The 22,991-nt window shown below is 39.9% G+C and overlaps 1 protein-coding gene across 12 annotated transcripts in view; it reads left to right on the forward strand.

Moving 5' to 3' along the window:
- Nucleotides 1-22,991, forward strand: part of Camk2d (calcium/calmodulin dependent protein kinase II delta) — a 328,288-nt gene that overhangs the window by 296,303 nt on the left and 8,994 nt on the right. For all 12 annotated transcript variants that reach the window (XM_023701888.1, XM_023701892.1, XM_023701887.1 and 9 more), the window contains one exon: nucleotides 19,162-19,237. In XM_023701888.1, coding sequence (XP_023557656.1) covers nucleotides 19,162-19,237 — 76 coding nt within the window. The remainder of the gene's footprint in view (nucleotides 1-19,161; nucleotides 19,238-22,991) is intronic.

The raw sequence follows: 22,991 nt of genomic DNA on the forward strand, positions 1-22,991 counted from the left end.
CATACAATGTGGTATCCTAGAGCAGTGATAGTGAACCTTTTGAGATCAAGGGCCCAAACTACAACCCAGAACTCATTTACTGCAAAGTGCATTACTGCTGTTGAACCTGAGGATGGGATGAGTAGCTGCCAGGGCAATTTAGCTTGTGTGCTGACAGAGTGGGCTGTGTACGCATGCTGAAGCACATGTGCCATAGGTTCACCACTGCCAACCTACAGTTTTAAAAATATGTGCAAGAATTCCAGAAAGCTTAGTGGCAAAGTCACAGGTCCGGCAGGTTTTCTAACAAATGTGACAACAGCCAAGGTAGGTAGCATGATCTAACCTTTTTATATTAGTCTTCAAAGGAGAAAGATAGGGATTTTCCCCCTCAGATTTATTTTACTTTTTATTAGTGCATGTTTGTGGTACACCTGATGTTATGAGTGCATTCACAACTGTCCTTGAAGGTACAAGAACCCCCTTTGGCTTCTGAAGGTGAATGTGAGATGTTGAGGAAGGTGGTAACGGTGAACCATACTGAAGGGCACTAGCTTGTCTCCTACAAAGAATGTCTAAAGAGCTTCACACCATGATGTTTATAAAAGTTTAGTGTGAATGCTATAAAGGAAGCTTTTAGCTTCATTGCACAGTGTGCAATTTCTCAGTTTTTATGGAGTTAATTCTACTGAATATTGATAGATGCCTTGTATGCATGTGTGTGAGATGTTATATTGTATTTAGAAAATATTTTACCAATGATCTGGTAGCTCAGTGTGCTCAGTATTCAAGAAGCCTAGAAACAAGAGCAGATAAACACATACACATTTACTATTAAAAATAGACTTTAGGGCTTTTTTCAAAAACACCTGTTTATAGCAAATATAAAATTAAAGAATCCTTCAAGTGGGCTCAGTTATCCTGCATCTGTATAACAAGGAGCAATCTGGAATTGCTACAGCCCTTTTGGCCTCCATTCAAAGAAAACCCAGCACGCAGTGGGCATTGGGAGACTAAACTTTAAAAGGACAAAGAGAGTTGTAAAGCTTTTCCTAGCATGGTAGTCTATAAAGGAAGTGGGAAAGGGACTATCAGCTGACCGTGAGCAATCAGAGACCAGGTTACAAAAATCCCTGGCCAAGTGGTGGGAATGGCATAGGACCGGAACTAGAGGAGGCTGTAAAAGAAAGGGAAACATGGGTGAGATGGCATCAAAGAATAGGTTGCACCTTTTCCAGTAAAACTATGAAGATGGATCAGCAATTGCACTCATTGTTTTAGAATATCCCAGAGACATCATAAGTTTCTCTGTAATTTTCCTACCTAGCAAAATGCAGAGTCAGTGGAATTTTCTCTCCACCATGATTCCCCTGCTGTATTTCTGCTTTTGTTCAACTTTTTCTGGTCTCCTTTTGAGGTTTATTTCCTGTCTGCTGCTTTGCCTTGAAAAACTCAGCCTAATATTAGACATTGGGCTACTTAGCGCATAACTACTCCAAACTTTTTCCGTCTTACTCTTTCATTTGAAAATCTAATGCAACCCAAGACAGAGCAAGGTTAAATGTTCTTTACAATAGCTGCAACACGACTGGTCTTTCAATTTTCATTTCTTTGTTTTTTGGCTATTATCTACATGACATTACAACAAAGAATAATAAAAGCATTAAAAATTATTAAAGGATACAAACATATATGAACAAGTACAGAGAAATGTAGGTGGCTATAACACAGGTAATTCCTAGCAGAATTTCCTTCAGTACTAGGAACTAAACTTGGAGTCTTTTCACTGAGCTATGTCCTCAGCCCTTTTCTTTTCTGTTCTTTTCTTTAATTTTGAAACAAGTTCTTACCAGGTTGTGCAAGCTGGGCTTGAACTTGTGATCCTTCTGTCTCAGCCTCCTGGAGTTCACCACCACACCTGACAGAGGGACTTAAAGTTCAACATATCAATATTTGATGAAAAATACCTGTTCCATGTTATGCCTAAGATGTTTGATATTCAGACAGATAGTGAGGTTAAGCTCAACAGCCTAGGTTGTATGGTAATAACAACTTCTCTTCTGGAGGGTTAACAACCTAAGTTTGCAGACCAAAATTAGAGAAAAAGGAGGGCCACAAGGAAAGCCAACATTTTGGCCCTAGCCTTCCAGGGTCAATTAAGACTCAGGACATAGGAGAACTTGTACGGTAATGTCACGTAACTCAGTAGTGTCCCAAATTTTCTGATCAAGGAGATTATGGGACCAAAGAGGAAAGTGATCGATGATGTAGAGTGTGCCTAAGGAGAGTCACATGGAGAGAAAACATTCTCTCAGGCTTTCACAGAGAGCACATTGGCCAAGCAATGGCCGTGACTCATCCACATGGCTGACACTGACAAATGATCTACAATCTGAGGTACAGGATCTCAGAATAAATCCTGAGGGGGTTTCACTGACCTTATCAGATCCAAAAGCTACAACTCTTGTTGCATAGGTCTTGCTTGGTCTTAACCATCCAGCAGAGAAGCCTTTATTTAAAATATTTGGGTTCATTTTTTAAAAACATGATTTAAACCCTGCTGTGTGCCAGAAATTGTAGCATAGGCTGAGGCTGAGAAGGCTGAGCTTTTCCCTCAGAGAACTCTCAGTCTTGCTAGTGTCATCTTTAATGACATTGTCTTGCAAATTGTATTTCTCCAGTAAATGGCTATTTTTTTTCCATTAACATCTTGTTCCATGTAAAAAATTAACCTTCTTCCAAAGTACATGAATGAAATGTTTACTCCTTAAAACTTTGTGGGTTTGACAGTATATCTTATTTTTCTTGATGTGTGCTGTAGTGTTTTTCCATTGGCCATTCCTGTTGAGCATAATTTACCAATCTGTCATAGGAAAATAAGCCTATGCTCAGCACAGAGGGCTCCTTCCTGCTATTGCTGTGGTTTATCTCACTGCACAGCCACGTACTCTACTGATTATTTGCATGTGACCACTCAACACTGGAGGGAGCCGTACAGCATGCAGATGCCTTTACATGGTTGTTTGGCTCCCTTTAGAGTAGAAAAATGTAAAATTATACTGATGTTTAAATATTCCTGAACTAGTTGATTGTATTTTCTTTTAAAACAAATACAGAAACGCTCTATAAATCTGTTTCATGTTACATAAATGGTAGATTGATTGCATTTGTAAAATATCACTGCATACTGACACCTCAGTCTTTGCATATCCCCAATCTGTCTGTCTCTGTCTCCCTTTCTTCTCCCTTTCTTTCTATCTCTCCTTCCTTCTCTCCTTTTCTCCCTCTCTCTCCATCTCTCTTATCTCCCTCACTCGAGTACTGGGGATTGAACCCAGAGCCTTTCACTAGCTGCATCCTAAGTCCTCTTTTGTTTTAAGACAGAATCTTGCTAAATTGCCCAAGCTGTGCAGTCCTCCTGCCTTAGCTTCCCAGAGTACTAGGCTTACAGACTTTAACCACCATCCCCAGATCTAGGAATCATCATATAGCTCTTATCTTCTCAGTTTTGGTTACAGCCTAAATCTAACTATTAGCAAAGTGTATTGATTCCACCTCCAAGGTACACTTTTTTTTCTTTTCCTTCACTGAATCCATTGCTGTTGCTCTGGCCCAAGGCACCATGGTCCTTTGTCTGTATTTTTGTTACTACTTCTTAATGAGTTGCCCTCCCCCGCATTATCTGCCTGTATTCTGTTCACATCACAGTTGTCTAACAGGTAATGCTGTTAGACTATATTTTCCAGTATTTTGCCAAAGCTATAAGATCCATTGAATCCCCCATTTGACATAGGTCCTCTTAGCTCCTCTAGGACTTTCTGTGTCCTGCCAGATGTGTCCGGCTGCCATTATCTCGTGGTTTGCTGCCTCTTTGCTTCTGGCCTCTAGTCACATGTTACCCTCAGTGTGTTCCTTTCTTGACAGCAGTATTTAAATTACATCCATCCAAATCCAGCACTCCCATACCCTTGTCGGTTTTACTTTTCTTTGTATTTAATAGTATCTAGAATATTTAGTTTGCTCATTTAGCTGTTGTTTCTCTTCTTCCTACCAGAATATAAGTACCTTTGAGGCAGAGATGTTACTGTCTGGTTTGTTCACAGCTTTATCTACAGAATCTAGACTGTGTTGAGCAGTAGGCATAATAATAGAACTGATGGAAGAAGGATCCATAATGGTATTAGCTGTGCCCTGTTCTAAGAACCACTAAAATATACAAGATTCTAGCTGGACATGGTATTACAGGACTAAAATGTCATCACTCAAGAGGCTGAAGTAGGAAGATCAATGTGAGTTTGAGGCCAGCCTGGGTTATATGATGAGTTCAAGCCCAGCCTACTGCAGGGTGAAACCTTGTCTCAAAAAAATATATATAAAAATAAAATATCCATAATTCTCTAGCAATATGATCATACTATAACTATTCATCTCCTTGTTTTTGTTTATGTGACTCCATCCATAATTTAGGAATTAAAATAGAGGCAATGTTTTTCAAATGTCCAGTAATGCCTGACCTGTGATACTCTGAAAAATTACATTGTTCCTGGCCATTTCTTCCCAGAGTAGGTAACGTGAGCACAGAGGTTCACTACTAAAAGAATCTATAAATCCAAGGGACCTGTAGGATTTAATATTTTTAGCATGATTGTTTCTGTTTTCTCCATCATTTATTTTATTGTCATTGTTAATACCCTCCCATTTAAACCAAAATGAACATCCACCCTAGTACAAAAAGCAAATTCACTTTTGCTGTAAAGCTGATACCAAATTTATTATTGAGGTGACAGTACTCTTTGAATTCATGATTGATCTTAAGCAATTTATTTTAATTCTTCACATTTTGCTTCCCAGTGCCACATAATAGGCACTCAATAAATTCATGAATTAATTATACCACTTTCACATTAACTTAATTTTGTTTGAACTCTTAAAATTTTGAGTTCAAAACCAGGCCTAGTGGTACATGCCTGTTCTCCCAGCCAATGCCTGTAATCCCAGCATTCCAGAGGCTGACACAGAAGTATCATAAATTTGAAGCCTTTCTGGACTACATATAAGATCCTGTCTCAATTAACACCCCTCCTCCCCCCCAAAAAAAGATGAATGCAAAGACATTTTGTTTTCATTAAACACTACATATCTTTTGAGTAGCAACTCAAATTCTTCTCTCATTGAACCTCATTTTTTCATTCATCAATTTAATGACATGGTCTTGGTATGTGGTATAGGTTTATCTAGAGATATGTTGCTGGGCTAGCCTTGAAGCTGCAATCCTTCTGTCTCAGCCTCTAGAATTATGGGCATGCATGTACACACCAGGCTCAAAATGGACTCTTAGCTTTAGGTATTTCTTTCACTGTTTTGAAAAGTTAGCTCCTTTTGAGCTGTATTTTAGGTATCCTACTGAATGTAATAGAAAAGTAGGTAGACTGATTGCTTTCCCCAAATGCAAAATAACAAATGTAATGCGGAAACATTTAACAGCCTGGATGTCCCCTTCCAGGTTGTGATAAACTAGCTGAATGTTTCCTCCAAGGGATACAGACCATTGTGACAGAAGATAATAGACTAAGTGTGAAAGATGTTTTATTTGTTTTTTAAATGATTCTATACAAGGTCATTGATTTCCTTATTTAACATACCCCCATGTGATTATTTACAGTGATCCTAGCAATACACAGACTGAATGTTAGGAAGAGAATTTTGGATTTTAGAGAGAGCCTGTACAATAAACAAAAACTCATTGCCATTATGACTATTTTAAAAAGGCAAGAAAGAAATTCTGTTCCACGGTGTAATTTGTTTATAGTCCAACTAGAAAATGTTTTCAACTGGAAAACAAAAACATATGTTGGAATAGTGTCTGCTCTATGGAGAGACTAAAAGACAACTTAACTCAGAATTATGGTATTCTAATTAGATATTGCATCATATTACTCAAAGTTAAGTTAAAAAAGGTAAGATATTTCTGTAAAATTAGTGAACCATTTCTTAAAAGGTTAATAGTCTGTATAGACAAGGTAGCTTGCCATTGGGTGTACAAATACACATCTGTATTTCCAGTACTCAGGAAGCTGAGGCAGGAGGATTTTGAGACCAGCTTGTGCTATTGAACAAGACTGGAGCTTACTTCAAGAGTCCATTGTGATATTGTAGGGATATTTTTGCCAGTACAGAAACTGAGCATATAAAATTACATATTTAAACTTCTCTTCAAACAATAGCTCTTTACTCATAACCTGTATGAGAGAAGAGACCCTTAAGAATTTATTAATGCTATTTAAATATGTGAAGTTAATAACAATGAAACATGGTATTTACCTGTGGCTAAAGATAATACAAACAGAAAATTTGTTGGAATAGCTGTGCAAATACCACTACCTGAATTGAATTCCTTAGACTCTGTGCTAGAATTTCCTGCCATGAGCGGTGTGGGGAATTGTTAGGAACTTGTACTGCAAGGCTGTGTAAAGTAGACCTCAGTCCTCAGCGTTGTGTGGTTGTATCTCCCTGTGCCAGGTCAGAGATAAGCTTTGGCATCCTGGGCATCCTCTTGGGAGCTTCCAAGTCAGTATCTTCCTGTTACCTCAGAGTTATTTTCTAGGGTGAATTCTTGGCATTGTCTTACTGTCAGTTAATGTAATAGACAAGCATTTTTTATTAGTGGAATGTGCATTTATAAAGTAATTTGTGTTATCTGTGATGAGCCCTTATCTCTACAATAAATCTCAATAAATAAAAACTATGTATACTCATGTATATGCTATGAATTACATTATCTAATGATCTGGTAGTTTATGGTAATCTATACATCTACACATTAGAATAAGTAAGAATATTATATCGTTAGTTCTGAAATAATTGTCTCATAAATTTAATTTTGAGTGCAGTTATGTTGGTTTACCAATAATACTCCTACTGGCTATAAAATTTGGCTCCTAAATTCTAAATTACAGACTTCTAAACTAATTTTCTAAGCAGAATTTAAAGCAAAATATCCCACAGCTAAACTGGTTATATAGCCCTTGTGAGTATCATTTTTATGAAAAACATTTGCTACTACATCTCATGTAAGAAGCTTGAATCTTACAGGATATTTTTATCTTTCCAAAATAACTTTGAAAAATGTTGTAACTAATCACAGAAATGGTTTTTGGTCTTAAGAATCTTATCATTGCTCTGTCACATGCATAGAGACATTGAAATGATTACCGAAATTCACATCAATTCCAGGGAGAGAAGGAGGGGAGGATGTCTATGTGGTGAAAATAGAAGGTACGAATAACTTCAGGAAATATAAGTAAATCTTATAGTCATGGCAGAGTTTTACATTTCTAACTTTGTAAATTGATCCAGACTGACTGTTGCTTCACCTTTTCAATGTAATGGGCTGACATCACTGAAGTAAAAGTTGGGTGGCAGGCTCCTACGTTACGTTGGTTCAGCAGTGACACCAGCAAATGATCATACTGTTGACTTCCAACAGGGCCCATCATTATCCATGTTTCTCCACCTTTCAGATTTATTCCTAATTACTTTGTTTTTCTCATAAGCTTTTCTTTACTGGTTCTTCATTTATTAATGATGATAAATGATCTTGTACTTTTAAACAAAGAATGGGGGAGACTAAATTCCATCTTATGTTCTAGGAATTGACCTTTCTTCTACCCTCCTTCCAGACCTGATGCATCCTTGCAGATTCTATTTCGTTATCTCTGGAAGCAGTGGAATGGGTAGTAATGGATTTTTCACCAGCTCCTATCTTTGCACTTCCTGAAGTTAAGAATCAGTTAGGAAATTCAGAAGTGTAGACAGGAAGTGCAGCTGTGTGCTCCAGGGTATCTTGGTGATCTCTAGGAGGAAAGTAGGACAAAATGGGGTAAGTGGAGATATTTCACACTCACACGAAAAAAATAAAACCATATTCTTATAGTTGAACTATCCATGTAATGGTCAGTGTTAAAAGTGCTTGACTTCAATCTCACAGAGGCAACATTGGTGTGAAAAATGTTGAAATAGGGCCAAGCGTGGACCAAGTGCCTCTGTTAACAAGGAGAAAAAACTTGAAAAGATCGAACTTGGTTGAGTAAATATGAAGACAGTAACATTTTTTTTAGTTCTCTGAGCATAGTCAGCCTAGTTTTTTTTTCCTAAAAGCAAATCTGAGGACATCACACTTTACTTAATATTATGTTTAATTTGCTTTTGTTTTTATTTTGCACCTAGCTACTTTTTGCAGAACTAGCTGAGGATATGATGGCTATATAGAGAAGCAGCATTTCATTCTTGCTGCTCTCTTAAGCCAATGGAGCACTCACAAATGTACCCTTTTATTATTCAATAAAGTGCAGCCAAAAGTAAACTTACAATTTATTGAATTCTACTTTTTACTAAAATTGAATGTTATATTCTTCATAAAGAAATAGAAGTAGTTACCAGTAAGCTAAATTTCTAGCAATAGAAATCATTAAAAAATATTAAAGCTACTATCATGGCAGCACAGAATTTTAACTATGCTCAGTGTTTTACATGTCTGACTACTATACTGACAGTCATAGCTTAATTCCTGAACATTAACTTTTGCCCTGAGAAATGCACAGTGGATTTTCTTTGAAACAGACACACACAAACACACATGGGAGAAAAACAAATTAAATCTTTAAAACTCCTGAATCTTACTAACTCTTCCAGGTCTGATTTTTCTTTTTATTTTGAAAAAAAAAAATACCTTTAACTATCAACTTGTTGCTGCAAAGGAAGGAAAAGCTTCCCTTTTAAATCCAGACAGATAATATCCTTAAATAAATTTCTTAAAATCTTTTTCTTCCATACCATCAATTTTTAACTGGAAGTAGTGCCACCCCTAGCTAATTCACGGAACATTTCAGTACTTAAAATATGCAGCTATTTGCTCTGCTCTGCTATTTCTAGCACCTACAATTCAGCTGGAAGTAATGGAATGGTTACCCAGCTCCTTTCATGGGGCTGCCCTGATTCTTTATATGAGCAGATGTTTAACCACAGAGCGTTTCTATACACTATAAAGTATTTAAATCATTTTCCTATGAAAATTCGATGAATGTTTTATATATCCCTTCAATTTTTTAAGTGATATTTTATTTCACTTTCAGATCAAAAGTAAATTCGGGGCTAGCATGACCATGTTTACTATAACCCAGTGATACCCTGGCAAACTTTAAAACTTACTCACTCTTATGTTTGATTCCAATAGTAGGTCTTTCTGTCCTTATGTGTGTTTTAGTCATTTAATGTCAGACTGTAACAGATCAAAAGAACCAAAAGCACTAATACTTCTTCCCCAATTAATAATATCTATACCTGGTACCAAAAATAATAACAATAATAATATTTGTAACTTGAAGCTGGCACTGCAATATAGACCAGAGTATATTCTTTTTTTTTTTTTTTTTGTCTTGAGAGCATGATTAAGGGCTGAAGAGCTGGTGCTGTTAAATAGAATCATCTTTGCACATAAATTTGATCATTGTTAGATCTTATATTTTAATAAAATACTATAAATTATTAAACCAATCAGCCCTACAATCATTGATAGGTATGAATTTTAAAAAGTCAAAATAATTGAAAGTACTCTCCAGTGTTAACCAATACATCAGGCTAGTACGGTAAGTCACTAAGAGACAGTGTTAATTGTGCAGAGAATACTGAGCAGAGCTGAGTTGATAGGCACCTTTTCTATAAAACTACTAACAGCATGAAAACGATCCTAATTTGTATATTTGCCCAGGATAACTGTTCCCAAGGGTTATTTTTGTTAATGGCAGTGTGGCAAAAGACAATAAAGCCATAGGGCACCCAGTAGTGTGAAACTGGTGTAATAATTAATTACAGTCCTCACCCAGTAATTAAGTAGTCAGTCACCTTGCCAGAGTAACTTCAAAGGCATTGCAGTGGCTCATTTAAATTTATAGTTTCAAAATATTGAATTAACCACTGTGGATTGGAAAGGGACACAGATCAATGAATTAAACAGCAGATGGTAACCTCAGCCAAGTACAGCTCCGACTCTGGCAGAGCTTCTAGATTTGCTGGATGACTTGAGCGAGTCAGTTAACCTCACTGTCCTTCAAGTGTCTGGCAGCCACATAATTACTTCTGAGACATGCAGAAAAAAGGAGTTAAGTAAAATGGAACTGTAGAAAGAGTGAGCAGAATTGCTGAGTTAAAGTAACACCCAAAGTATACTGAGCAACAATTTTAATTGTACAACTTTTTATCACTCAGTAAGTAATATTAAGTCGCAGTTCACTGAAAAAACTTCAACATTTAACACGCTGCAAAAATCCTAGTGAAAATCAGTTTGCAGGGATAAATGTAGTTCATTTCCTTCCCCAGCTTTCATTGCAGGCATTTACTCCTAAGTAGGTCTTATCATCTAGTGGCTTCAATAAACAGAATAACACATGAGAAGCCCAAGTCAAAATAATTGGGCTGTTTGCATTCAACACTCTTGAAAAGAAACAATAAGGTTACACATTCACTAGAAATCGCTAACCCTTTACAGATTAGATCTACTGTTCCTCCATTACCTAAAACACTGAAGCAGCCTCCCATGTCGTGATTTTTCTGCTGCCCCATTTGAAGGATCTGTGGTGCATGAATGCCTTCTCAGCACAGGCACTTCCACACCACTGCCAGCTGTGATCACCATCTATGTAGCTGGCATTTATCCAGTGCTTTAAGTGCATGCTGTACTTTATATGCATCTCTGTACTTAGGGGCTGTGGTCCACAAGTACAGTGTATGTTTAAATTTTTTTAATTATTATAGTAAAGACTCATTGCTGTTAAGCCCCTTCAGAATACTGCCCCTCAGAGCACGATTGTCTCCTCAGTTTGCTCTCTTTTTCAAGCAGCTCTGGGGTCCTCTTTCCTGAGTGTTGTTAGTTGCACTGTCATTGCAGCCTCAGTATCCTGAATTGATTCAAAGTGCTTGCTTTTATGGCCATTCTTACTTTGGGGAAGAGCCAGAAGTCACAGGGGGCCAGATCTAGTGAATAAAGTGGATGAAAACACACCATCTTGTTTTTGTGGCAGAAATTGCCATAAACAATTTGCATAGATTCAAGACATCAAGGCAGCTACCACAGTGGAACTAAGGACACTCATGAAAGAGGACTTCTAGAGCTGTTGCTGAAAGGGGCAAAAAGGGTGGGAGCAATATGTTTGAAGCAAGAGGGAATATGTGGAGGAAGATTATTGACAATGTATACTTTGGGGGTTTTTTACTTTAATTCACACCATATTTTTTAATCATACCTTGTAACCATGCATTTATAGACACTGACTTTGTATATATAGTACTAAGTTTTAGTGTATATATAGCTCTAAGTGCTCAAAATACAAGGCCTGGTGAGAAGTGTAAACATCCTAGAATGATGCTGTAAAAACCTGGTAGGTCAAAAGCCCTGGGTCTAGAAACTTCTGGACATGCAGCACAGAGGGGATGACACTGGAATTGGGTGTTGAAGGAGACCTCCTGAAGGATCAAGGAGCCCGGGGAGGACAGGCCCAGTCGTCAGAGTGCTGGGGCTTGTTGAAGCTGTGTCCACCACCTCATTTGGCTGGAGGGTGGGTTCTGTGTCAGCTCTGCAGGAAAGAACATGCCAAGATACCAGCACGAAAACAAGGAAGGCCTTTAGGGCTAGGAGGCTTGCACTTTGGCTTTAGAGATTGGAGGAGGGAGCAGAGGCCTCAAAGGGGCTGGGCAGACAGTGTCAGCCCTGCTGTACAGAGGCCATCACACAGCACAGGGAGGCCAGACACACTGATCTTCTAGAAGACCTCAGCGCAGTAAGGGCTAAGAACCTGGGAGAGTCCCAGTCAGGGCAGTGCCCAGAACCGAGAGGAAGGACTGTCTCTGAGAAAGGTCTAGAAATCCTGTGTGTAGTGATGCACACCTATAATCTCGGCATTCAAGGAAGCTAAAATGGGAGTAATACAAGTTCAAACCCACCCTGGACAACTTAGCAATTTAGTGAGACCCTGCCTTAAAATACAGTAATAAAAAAGAGCCAGGAATATCAGCAGAAAGGCCCTGGGTTTAGTCCTCAGTACCAAAAAATACTGGAAAAGAGGAGAGGAGCAGGTGTTCTACTGCATGACAAGGAAAACAAACAACTGGGTAGACTGGTGCACTGTCCAGCATAAAAGATTCAAGAGAAGCAGAGCCTGTGTGGTGAATGCCGGGCTGGGGCAGCTAGAGATTGCAGAATGCACTTGGTGGAAGTATGAATGAAAAGTTTGCAGAGAGGCACTTTCAGTCCTGGAGACTGGGTGCCTTTAGGTATGGCCAGAGCCACAGGAGTGACCAAGATCTTAAGGGCAAGTAAGTGAAATGGGAAGAAGCTGACAGCGTGCCCTGTGTAAGTGCTGATGAGACACAGTGACTCATGGATGACTGTGTGTGGGGGAAAAGGAAGGGGGCGGGAGAGTCCAGACGACAACCAAGGTTTGAAGCTGAGAAACTGGTCAGATGTGGTTCTGTTAACAAAAATTAGGAAGGCAGGATAAGAAAGGGGTGTTTTGAACAGTTTGAGAACAGTATTTTCTTTCATGTTCAATAAACAGTAAATCATGCTGCTTTATTCCTAGATTATTTCCATTTGACTGCTTAATAAGTTTTGGTGCTCAAACTTGAAGCTAGGACCTCACATGTGCTAAGTTTATGCTCTTCCACTGAGCTACACCCACAGCTTGAGATTTATAGATTTATAGAGGTGACCTGACCATCATTGATGAATGTAGGGTCTTGCATTGGAAAGGCCGTAGGGCTGGGAATTAGAAGCCAATTGAATTTGTTCTGGATCTGCTATTCATTCAGATGTTTATTGACCATTTCCCCTGTGCAGCCTGCTGGTGTTACAGTGATGTGCTACCTGCCGCTTACAAAGCAACAGGGAAAATGGATTCATCAAATATACACAATAAACATGCAAAGATGAGTGCTGCTCATCCCCCACCAGCATAATAGGGCTGAAATCCAGGGTCTTACTATGAGGTACAGCTTCAGAGGGAGTTTTTGTTTGTTGTTGGGTTTTTATATTTGGTTGGACAGCAGCTTGCTAAATCACGAACTTGCCCAGGCTGGACTTCATCTTGTAGTCCTCAGGACTCACCCCCGCTCCCTCCGAGTGCTGGGATTACACAGGTGCGCCACTGTCTATAAGTGATTTTTTTTTTTTAATGTATTTAGTGCTGGCTATACAGGGTCTCACTACACAGATTGCACTCATAGTGATCCTCCTGTTTTTTATGTATTTAGTGCTGGGATTGCAGGCGCACATCACCATGCCCACTCTCATTCCCTCTCCCAGTGCAGCCCGGGGATGGAGCCGGCATGGCACGTAGGGAATCAAACCCCGGTCCCTGTGTCTGCCTAAGCAGGCCCTTGAATCCACTGAAATATCTGACCAGCCCCTTCTAACTGATTTTTAAAAGCAGATAGCAAAACAAAGCTACAGTCCCAACTAAATACTTGGGAGGCTGAGGCAGGAGGATGACTTGATCCCAGGAGTTTATAAAGCCTCATCAAGACAAAAGGAAAAAAAGAAGAAGCAAGAGTATGATCTGTGTGAATTTATAGCTCCCTGGCAACCTGCCCTAACAGTCTCAGGGAAGGCTTTTCTGGAGAAATAATGGTTGAGATATAATTACAGACACTGAGGAGCAAAGATAGGGAGGTTTTTCCTGGGAGACAGGACTGAGTGTGCCTGTGTGCAGTGGCTGGTGAGGCAAAGGCAGAGGGGCAGAGGCTGTGGGGGGTCAGTGAGGGGTCAGGATGCAGACTAGGGAAAACTTCGGGGCCCCAGTCCTTATCTTACCAGCAATGGAAAAGAGCCATAGTAGTGAGGTTTTTAGGAGGTTCACCTGGGAGATTATTTTAAGAGATGCACATTTGAAAAAGGCAAAACAGAAAGGTGCTCTTGCTCCCTGGCACTGGGGAAGCAAAAGCTACAGAACCTGCTGGCTCACGGAGGGGACGAAGGAGTCAAGGTGACTCTCAGCTGCACTTGGGGAGAGCAGCCGGGCTTCCCCATGCACGCAGGTGTATGCCAGGGGTAGGGCGAGTGAGCACAGGGATGCTGGGCACCCACACACACGAGGTTGCCACCATGAGCTGCAGTCTCCTCACACCCAGGTCTGGAGGGAACACCAGGGAGGAAGGCTCAATCTGAAAGTTACTGGGACTGAGAAGTGAAAATGACAGTTCTTTGTTGTATACCAAGTCCCTGCACTACCTCTCAATATAAGAGGCTAAAGGTCAGAGTGAGGCTCTCAAGCCCAAGTTCATGTCACCAAGCTGACAGTCAGTGGTTTGTCTGACCTGCATAGAAGTCAGCACTAGGAGACAAAAGCCACGTTGCTCCAGCAAGCCAGCTTCAATGGGCAGGAGGATGCGTGGCCCTCCGGATGTATCCTTTCACACAGAAAGGTACCCAGTCATTTACTTTGCTATCATGTCTCCTCATTCTGTTTCATAAGGATAGTAATTTTTAAATGACTACTTTTCTGTGTAGGCGTTTCCTATATGTAGAAATTTCTGCTATACTCAATTGGCCATTTTTCCTATTTTACAATTCCAGAATTGAAAATAGAACTGCACAAGTATAATCCCAGCATTCTGGGAGACTGAGGTAGGAGGATTCAAGTTCAAGCCCAGCCTGGGGCAATTTGGAGACTTAATGAGATACTGTCTCAAGACGTGTGCCCTTATGGCCAGCTCAGTGGGTCTTGGGTGGGGCCGGCACGGCATGCAGTGCCAGAGATCAAGCCCAGGTCCTTGCACTTGCCAGGCAGGCACTTAGACCACTGAGCTATCCCCTCAGCCCAAAATTTAAAATTTTTAAAAGCATATACGATATTGGAAACTGGGGGTATAATTCAGCAAATAGGTGCTGGTTTCAATTCCTAGTACCTCCCCCCAACATACACACATGGGCCAATTAAGATTTTAAATTATTAGAGTTTTGTTTTTGACAATATAGATGGCAATTTAAAAGACAAAACACTTTATAGACAGGACTATTAAGAATCGAACTATTAGGGCTGGCCAGATAGCTCAGAGGTCTAAGGCGTCTGCTTAGGCAGAGCGCAAAAACCAGGCTTCAATCCCTGGCACCACGAGCCACGCTGGCCCCACCTCCAGGGCATGCTGAGAGGGCGACTGAGACTGCATGTGGCATGTGCCTGTAATCCCAGCGCTTGGAAGGCTGACAACAGGAGGATCACTATGAGTCCAATCTGTATAGTGAGACCCTGTAGAGCCTGTACTAAATACATAAAAAAGAGAATCGAGTTGCTAAGAGTTGAACTGTTAAGAACTGAACTCAAGAATTTAGTTGAAAGGAGAGAACAGGACCTCCAGTTGAGTCTTTAAATAGAAGGAAAATACTTGAAGTCCATAGAGGGGGAAACATGGTCAAGGAGAGTGCAGGCGAGTGGGAGGAACTTCGGGAGGAGGACTGGCGTGCAGCTCGGTGTCGGACCTTGGTGAGTGCACCCGAGGCCCCAGCTCCCACCCCAGCACTGCAAGCAAAGGGGGTGGGGTAAGTGAAAAGAGGAGAGAGCTGCAGTCTGGGAATGCGGGAAGGCCCAAGCAGCACACTGATGCCACAGTTGGGATGCGCACCTCAGAGTGCCGCTGCTGCACAACGGAGAAGCTGCTAAATTGTCTCGCTAAACACCTACTCTGTTGTGAGCTTATTGGACTTGTTTGCTGCTTTTTTAAACAATGGGACTATTTACATATTATGTTATTTTCCTGAGACTCTTTAGACTGATAAAAAGGTCCCCAAATATGAATTAAAATGGAAATCTCTCCAATTCTTCTGTTTATTTTTCTGGAAAATACTGACACTCAGAATCTGGGACACCCCTTCTACTTGCTTTCTTTTCCTCAGTTTCCCTAGCCTGGAAATCCTCAGAAATTACTTTAGGACCTGTAGGTATAGACGTAAGTACCTCAGTTCCAAAACTAAAAATACTGTGATTGCAGAGCCAACTGTGGTGTGGAAGAGGAATCCAGTATTCTGTTACTTTATCCCCACATCCTGGGGTGAGAAGTAGAGCACCCCAAATGTCCCCCACGTGGGCTTCCTTGCATTCAGGCTGAGCAGGTCACCCTGGTCCAGGACATGAGCGTCCAGGAGCAGCCCCGTGCCTGCCCTTCCCTCTGGGTCAGAGGCTGGACCTATGGGGCTATGCCAGCGGTAGACCGATGGTGCGTGGGGGTGACTCATCTCTGGCTCTGCCTTTCTGGAAGTGGTCCATGCCTCAGGGGCCGGACCACTGTAAGGATCTGGTGCCCATCCTCTGCTTGCCCGGTCACATCACTGTCCAGTGACGCAGCACCCAGGTGGCCTGGCTGAGCCCCTGTGTTGCTCCACCTCTGCAGTTTCCGAGCATAAGAGTTCAGGGAGCAGAGCTTTTGCATTACTCTGAGGGTGCAAGAGCAAATTGAAGCCACTTGTGGCACAAAATAGACTGGAGGGCTGATGAGTATTTGTACAAGAACTTGGAGGGTGAGGCTGGCCACCCACAGCCCACATTTCTGTTTTGTACTGTGTGCTTGGGCACAGCCAAGACCTTCAGAAACTTTAAGAAACACCCTAAATTTTGTATAAACTGAGTTTCCCCTAGTGAGGCTCCACAAATAACATCCTCTTCTTCATTTTTGGCCTTTATTTTTTTTTTCTGAGAGGGAGGGAAAGGGAGAGAGAGAGGGGAGGGAAGAGGAGGGGAAGGGGGACGAGGAGGAGAGGGGATGGGAAAGGATGGGAGGGGAGAGAGAGAGAGAGTCAGTCTCTGTTCAGTATAGCCCAGGCTGGCCTCCAAGCCTTGTGAGTCTTCCTGCCCCACGCTTCCAAATGTTGAAATCATTTTTCTTTTCTGTTTTTTGTAAGATTAACATTGTTTTAAAACAACAGTTTTCTAGTCAGCCATATAACATACAGAAAATGTGTTGAGGATTTCATATAAGGAACTTCACCGGACATTTTTTTATGAACTTACTTTCTGAACTGCTTAATCCTCTAATGTCCCTTATATTTTGGAATCAGGTCAGCTGTCAGGAGCAGGTACCAAAGCTCAGACTGGGGAGACCATATACAGCCGAGTTACCTGGGTTAAAGCATTGCATTGAATTTGTCCTTGCTCTTAGTCTGTCAGTGTGAATTTCAGGATTGATACATTATTGATGTTCGTTAATCGAATGAACAAGAGCAATAAATATTTTAGATATGTGTAGGAGTTAAACCCTGCATTTTGTTAATTTGTATAAAAGAAAGATGACTGAATATGAAGTCTATGTGATGAGTTATAGACCCTTATGTTATTAGTGGCCATTTTAAGGACAAATTTAATAATCACATTTTATGACATAGTTTATTATTGTGTTTGTCATATATTCACAGGCTCAGTGGAGTCAAATTATGTGTATAGAATATTTTTTAAATAAGGAAAATTATGTTGATGACCTGGACAGTGAAAATGAATGTGAATTTTTAAGTCTATGACTAAAATCTCCTTGGTGAAGATCAGAGTCACAGAACATCCTTTTTTTCTTTAATCAATGAAAGTTAAAAAAAATTAAAATCAAGAGTCAGCTTTTCCATGAGGAATAGTACTCTCACTGCACACTAAGACAGTTTAGAAGTGGCTTGTAACAAATCTATTTTTAGTAACTACATTTATAGGAGTATTACAATGTTCCTAAAGTCCAGTAAAAATTCTTAAAGTATTTCATGCAGGAATTTTGTAAGTAAAGGAACCAGTGTTTTGAAGTCAAAGTTTGTAATTAGTCTAACCAGTCAAGTTTACAAACTTGTTCAAACATTTTATTAAGAAGATTAGAAAGGCTGGGTGTGCTGGAGCACATGTGTAACTCCAGCGCTCAGAAGGCTAGGGCAGAAGGACTGCTGCAAGTTCAAGGCCAGTGTGGACTGCATAATGAAACCTTGTCTCAAAAAGACCAATAAGGGCTGAAGAGATAGCTCAGCAGCACAAGCGCCTTCCTTGCAAGCACAAGATCCTGAACTTGATTCCTAGTTTTTAAGAAAAAAGCACATTAGGCAAAAGTCTTCAGGGGATATAGAGAAGTAGCACATTCTTTACTCAAGGAGAACTTTTAATTTCACTAGGAAAACATCACATAGTGTACAAAGTTTGAGAATAATTTAAAACAAGAAATAAAGTGATGTAACTAAGGAGATGTCAAGGTATATCATTTGCATAGTCTGCTGGTCTTAAAAAAGGGAAAAAACACTTGAGGCAGATGCAGTTAGAAATCAATGTCTCAAACAGCTTCCATTTGCACCAGTCAAGCATTAGTAATTGCTGTGTGGCTAGGAACAGCGACAAGTCATGTTTAGTGCTGGGTTGTCAGCTATATGGGGCAGGCCAGTCTGTTCATATGCCCACATGCACAGTGTTGCTTCCTGTCTCTTCCACTTTCTACAATCTGTCTAAAGACAACAGCATCACAGACCATCTTCCTTTGTAATACATTCTTACAGTGGCACTTTTTAAAGATTGTTTTTTCTTCATTTTGCATTGTATAGTGCTGATATCCACAGTATGTCTTCTGTACTTTTCATTGCTTTTATTTTGAGACAAACAAGGTCTTACTGATTTGCCGGGGTGGGCCTCAAATTTGTGATCCCCCTGCCTGGGCCTCTTTGAGTGCTGGGATTACAGTTGCACTTCACCATGCCAAGTTTAAGGTTTGCTTTTTAAATAACACAGTTTGTTCCTGATGAATGGAAAACTTCAGAAAGCCAGTCACAGTGTTAAAGATAGTAAAAGCTTGACCTTCCAGGTGATTTGCTTTCTGACCAGTGGAATGTAACCTTGTCATGACTCTCAAAGGTCAGTTGAGCATAGGGTCCCCTGACCACCCTGTTCAAATGCAGAGTCTGAATCTGTAGGCCTGGGCCAAAAGACTGGAAAATCTGGTTTCTGGGGGCTCATGGAAGAGGTAAGTATTGCTGTTCTTTGCAGTTTGAGCAGTAGGATTGTGGAGAAAGCAACATTATGTATTTTAAATGCTAACACCCTGCTTAAGGAAAATAGAAGTATTATTAAAGTAAGATTTTATATGCCTATAGTCCTTTGCTATCAACCAATACTGTGCCTTTGCCTTTAGCACGGAAGCAAGAGATTATTAAAGTCACTGAACAACTGATCGAAGCAATCAACAACAGGGACTTCGAAGCGTACACGTGAGTACAGGCCTCCATATTTCACTTCCATACACAGGGCAGAGGTTGTCTGCAATATGAGTGCGTCCTTTTGTGTATCTGAATTAATGTATAGTTAATGCCAGATTTGAGGTGTCAACAATAATTTTATATAAATGAAAATCAGTATGTTTAAGACTAGCCATGGCTCAACTTCCCATCCAAGCATTGGGGATTTCTTCGTAAATGAAATTTCTTCATAAACATCTGCAGGTCCTTGTGAGAGATGCACACAGAAAGCAGGAAAGAGATGGCTCAGTGGTCTAAAGCACCTACTTAGAACAAGCTTAGCAAAGCATCGGGGACTGCAGTTCAATCCCCCAGCACCACATGCCAGCCAGCCCCGCCCCCTGGTGGGCTGAGCTGGCCACACATACACACACACACACACACACACACACACAAATAAAATTAAAAAAATAAATAAATAAAAATAAAAAAATAAAACGTGTATTTGGAGTTACGAAATATTTTCCTTTGCAGTTCTGCAGAGGGGTGGGCATAGATAAAATGAAAGGTGACACAAGGGTCTTCTGTCTCTTCTCAAGTGCAGTTCAACTTTACCTGTATCTCTGCTGTGCGTTTGTCTCTTAAGGAGAATTGTAGTTGAAGAAGAGCTTCTATGCTTATTATCAAGTTATAAACTGCTCAGTCATAGGTAAAGGTAATTATTTTCCCAAGTAGAAATAAAGCATTCAGTGTAAATGTGGCATGAAGGCTTACTGACCAAAGTAACGTGTGTCCCTATGTTAGCAAGCTGCGGACAAAAGCTTTCGAAGCCTTCTTGTTCCATACAGAGTGACTTCCACACGAGTGAAAGCATTAATGTGAAACCATGACCGACTCTGAGCTCTGCTTAGAAAGATATTCCTAAATTTAAAAGCAGAGATAATGATCATATATAAGAAGGTAAATTCATCCACTGAAACAAAACTGGTGTGTTTTAGTTTAAAAACTAAAAAAAGGTTTAATGTACCCAATTTTTAATTTTTTTGTTGAGTGGATTAGTAGAAAAAAATAAAAATAAATGGCGGCCATAAACTGACCACTAGCAGAAAAGGAAAATATAAATTACAAATAAGCTAATAAAAGCATACCCGTATCCACTAATTTAGGTATATACAAACTTGAATGCAAAAAATCTTTAACATGAACATCTATTCTGATTCTAAAACATGGATAAAAGTTTATGAGTTAAGGTATAGTGCAGCAGTATTGATAATTATGAGAAATTTGTATGGAAGCCATTAACTAATCACAGATGTCTTTAGTACAGTAGAAGTTCATATAGAATTTCTAGTGATCTGAAAAAGTACTTGTGATATTTTTGCTGAAAATAAAGCAGAACATAAAAGTGTACATACATAATTATTCCAACTGTATAAGAAAAGAAGCATTAAAAAGCTATGCTAAATTGTTTTAAAAGATATTGCTCTGAATGGTAAAATTATGTGTGGATGTTATACTAGTTACAAGCAGATAGCTTTGTTGCATTTCCATTACCATAACAAAATGCCTAAGCCATCAACTTCAAAAGAGGAAAGGCTTACCTTTGCTTGTAGTTTCAGAGGATTCAGTCCAGGACCATGAACTCCATTGCTTGGTGACTGTGGTTGCAAAGGTCCTCATGGTGGGAGTTTGTGCTGTAGAAAGCCTGTTCACATTGGTAGCTTGGAGGTAAAAGAAAGAGCAGGGGCCAGAGCCCCGTACTCTCAAGTCTCAGCTCCAGTGACCTGATTCTGCCACCAGGTGTGGGTCTTGAAGTTTACCCCCTTCCATCACACCATGGACTGGGAATAGTGTCCTATAGGACACATTTAATATCCAAACAATAGCAGTAGCCAAATTCAGAATAAGGAGAAGAGAAGCTAAATGTGGGAACTGAAGCCCAAGAATGAGTTTCCCTATTCTTCTTTAGGTATCTTCCCAAACAGAGTTGAAGATGTCATGTTACCATAATCTGCCTACCATGTTTATAACAGTACAATTCATAATAGCTCAATCAAGAAAGTGGTCCATATGCCCATCAGCAGATGATGGATAAAGAAAGAGTATTTGTACAGAAGAGACTACTGCTCTGCTATGAAACATGATAAGCTTGAGTCATCTGTAGGAAAATGGATGCACCTTGACCCCATAATGTTCAATAAAAAAAATTAAACACACAGCTTAAATATCACACACTTTCTATTATATAAGACACCCAAATTATAAATAAAGAGCAAAATAATAGGAAGTAAAGAAATGGATATTTTTCAAAGGAGAAGTTGATTGAGAGAGTAGGGAGGGGGGGGAAGAGAAGGAAAGGGGAAATTAAGATGTGTTATGTACATGTATGAATTCCTCCCAAGGCATATCAATTCTGTACTGCAAATATATAGTAATAAAAATAAATTATTCAAGATGTGTATGAACAAACATATGCATATTCACATATATGTACATGTGTATATTCTTTAGCATAACAATAAAGCATACTGTAAGAAATAAATAGTAAAAATGGGGTGTGGAAGAACTCTGTTGTCAAAGACAGTTCTTTAAACAATCATTTATAGCTCTTTGCTGTAGAATCTGTTCTCTTATTTTTTGTTAAAATTATAACCCTGCTAGAGCCATAGAATTCTTCAAATCATATTCATTCTTCTTTAATCTCCTTTTCTAATAGCATACCCTGTTGAGGGTAATGGTTGTGTGTTGTGAAGTTGTGGTTCAGGGACAGGACACAGTGACAGCCAGGCAAAAGTGGACTATTTCCTGGATTCTCAGGTAGTTTAGGGTAGGGTACTTTTTTAATCAATTAAATATATTAGTATATTTTAGATATGCGTGATCATGTTCATTACAGGGAATTTGTATCTGTACATGACATAACTTGATTCTTCTTCCCCATTCCTCCCTCCATTCAACCCCTCTTCCTCTCCTTATTTACAAAAGCTTTGTTTCTATTTTTTCTTTTTTCATTTCCTCTCCTCCCTTCTCCCCTCTCCCAAGTTACCCCTATGCATTTGAACATTTTCTTCCTATTTCACAGTCTATTATACATTTTCATCCTTGTTTACACTTTCTGTTTCTCATAACCAGCAAAACAATGCAGTATTTATACATGAGCATTCGACATATTTCACTTAAGTACATGATCTCAAGTTGCACCTGTTTAGTTACAAGTGTCTCGAACCTCTCCTCTGTGAGAGAGTAGTGTGAAGTAGGGAGTTCTAAATGACACATGTGCTTGGGGTTACATCAGTTTGCTCACTCCCTTGCTCAGGGGACCTGTGACAGGGTCTGTTTTTTCCTTTGAAGCCCGAGGATAATCCAACGGGACTTTCATCCAGAATCTTCTCCTGTTAACAGCGCATGTACACACATACACACACACACACATGCATGTGCGCACACACACACACACACACACACACACACAGACACACACCCCTAGTGACCACCTTAGGTGTCTTCTACTAATGAAAAGCTGTTATAAGGAGAGCAAGCAAGAAAGAAAAAAGCAGAGAAGAGCTTTCCCATATGTTAACTCTTGAAGGTTGGGTAAAGAAATTGATCATAACACAGTTCCCAGGTAATCTTAGAATTGATGTAAGATATTAAGAAATTTTTAGCTCAGTAGAGTAAGCACTTGCCTGGCAAGCGCAAGGTCCTGAGTTCAATCCCCGGTACTGAAAAACAAAAAAAGAAAAGAAGGAAGGAAGGAAGGAAGGAAGGAAGGAAGGAAGGAAGGAAG

The sequence above is a fragment of the Octodon degus genome, unplaced genomic scaffold (assembly GCF_000260255.1).
Source record: "Octodon degus isolate 3935 unplaced genomic scaffold, OctDeg1.0 scaffold00142, whole genome shotgun sequence".
Taxonomy (NCBI): Eukaryota; Metazoa; Chordata; class Mammalia; order Rodentia; family Octodontidae; genus Octodon; species Octodon degus.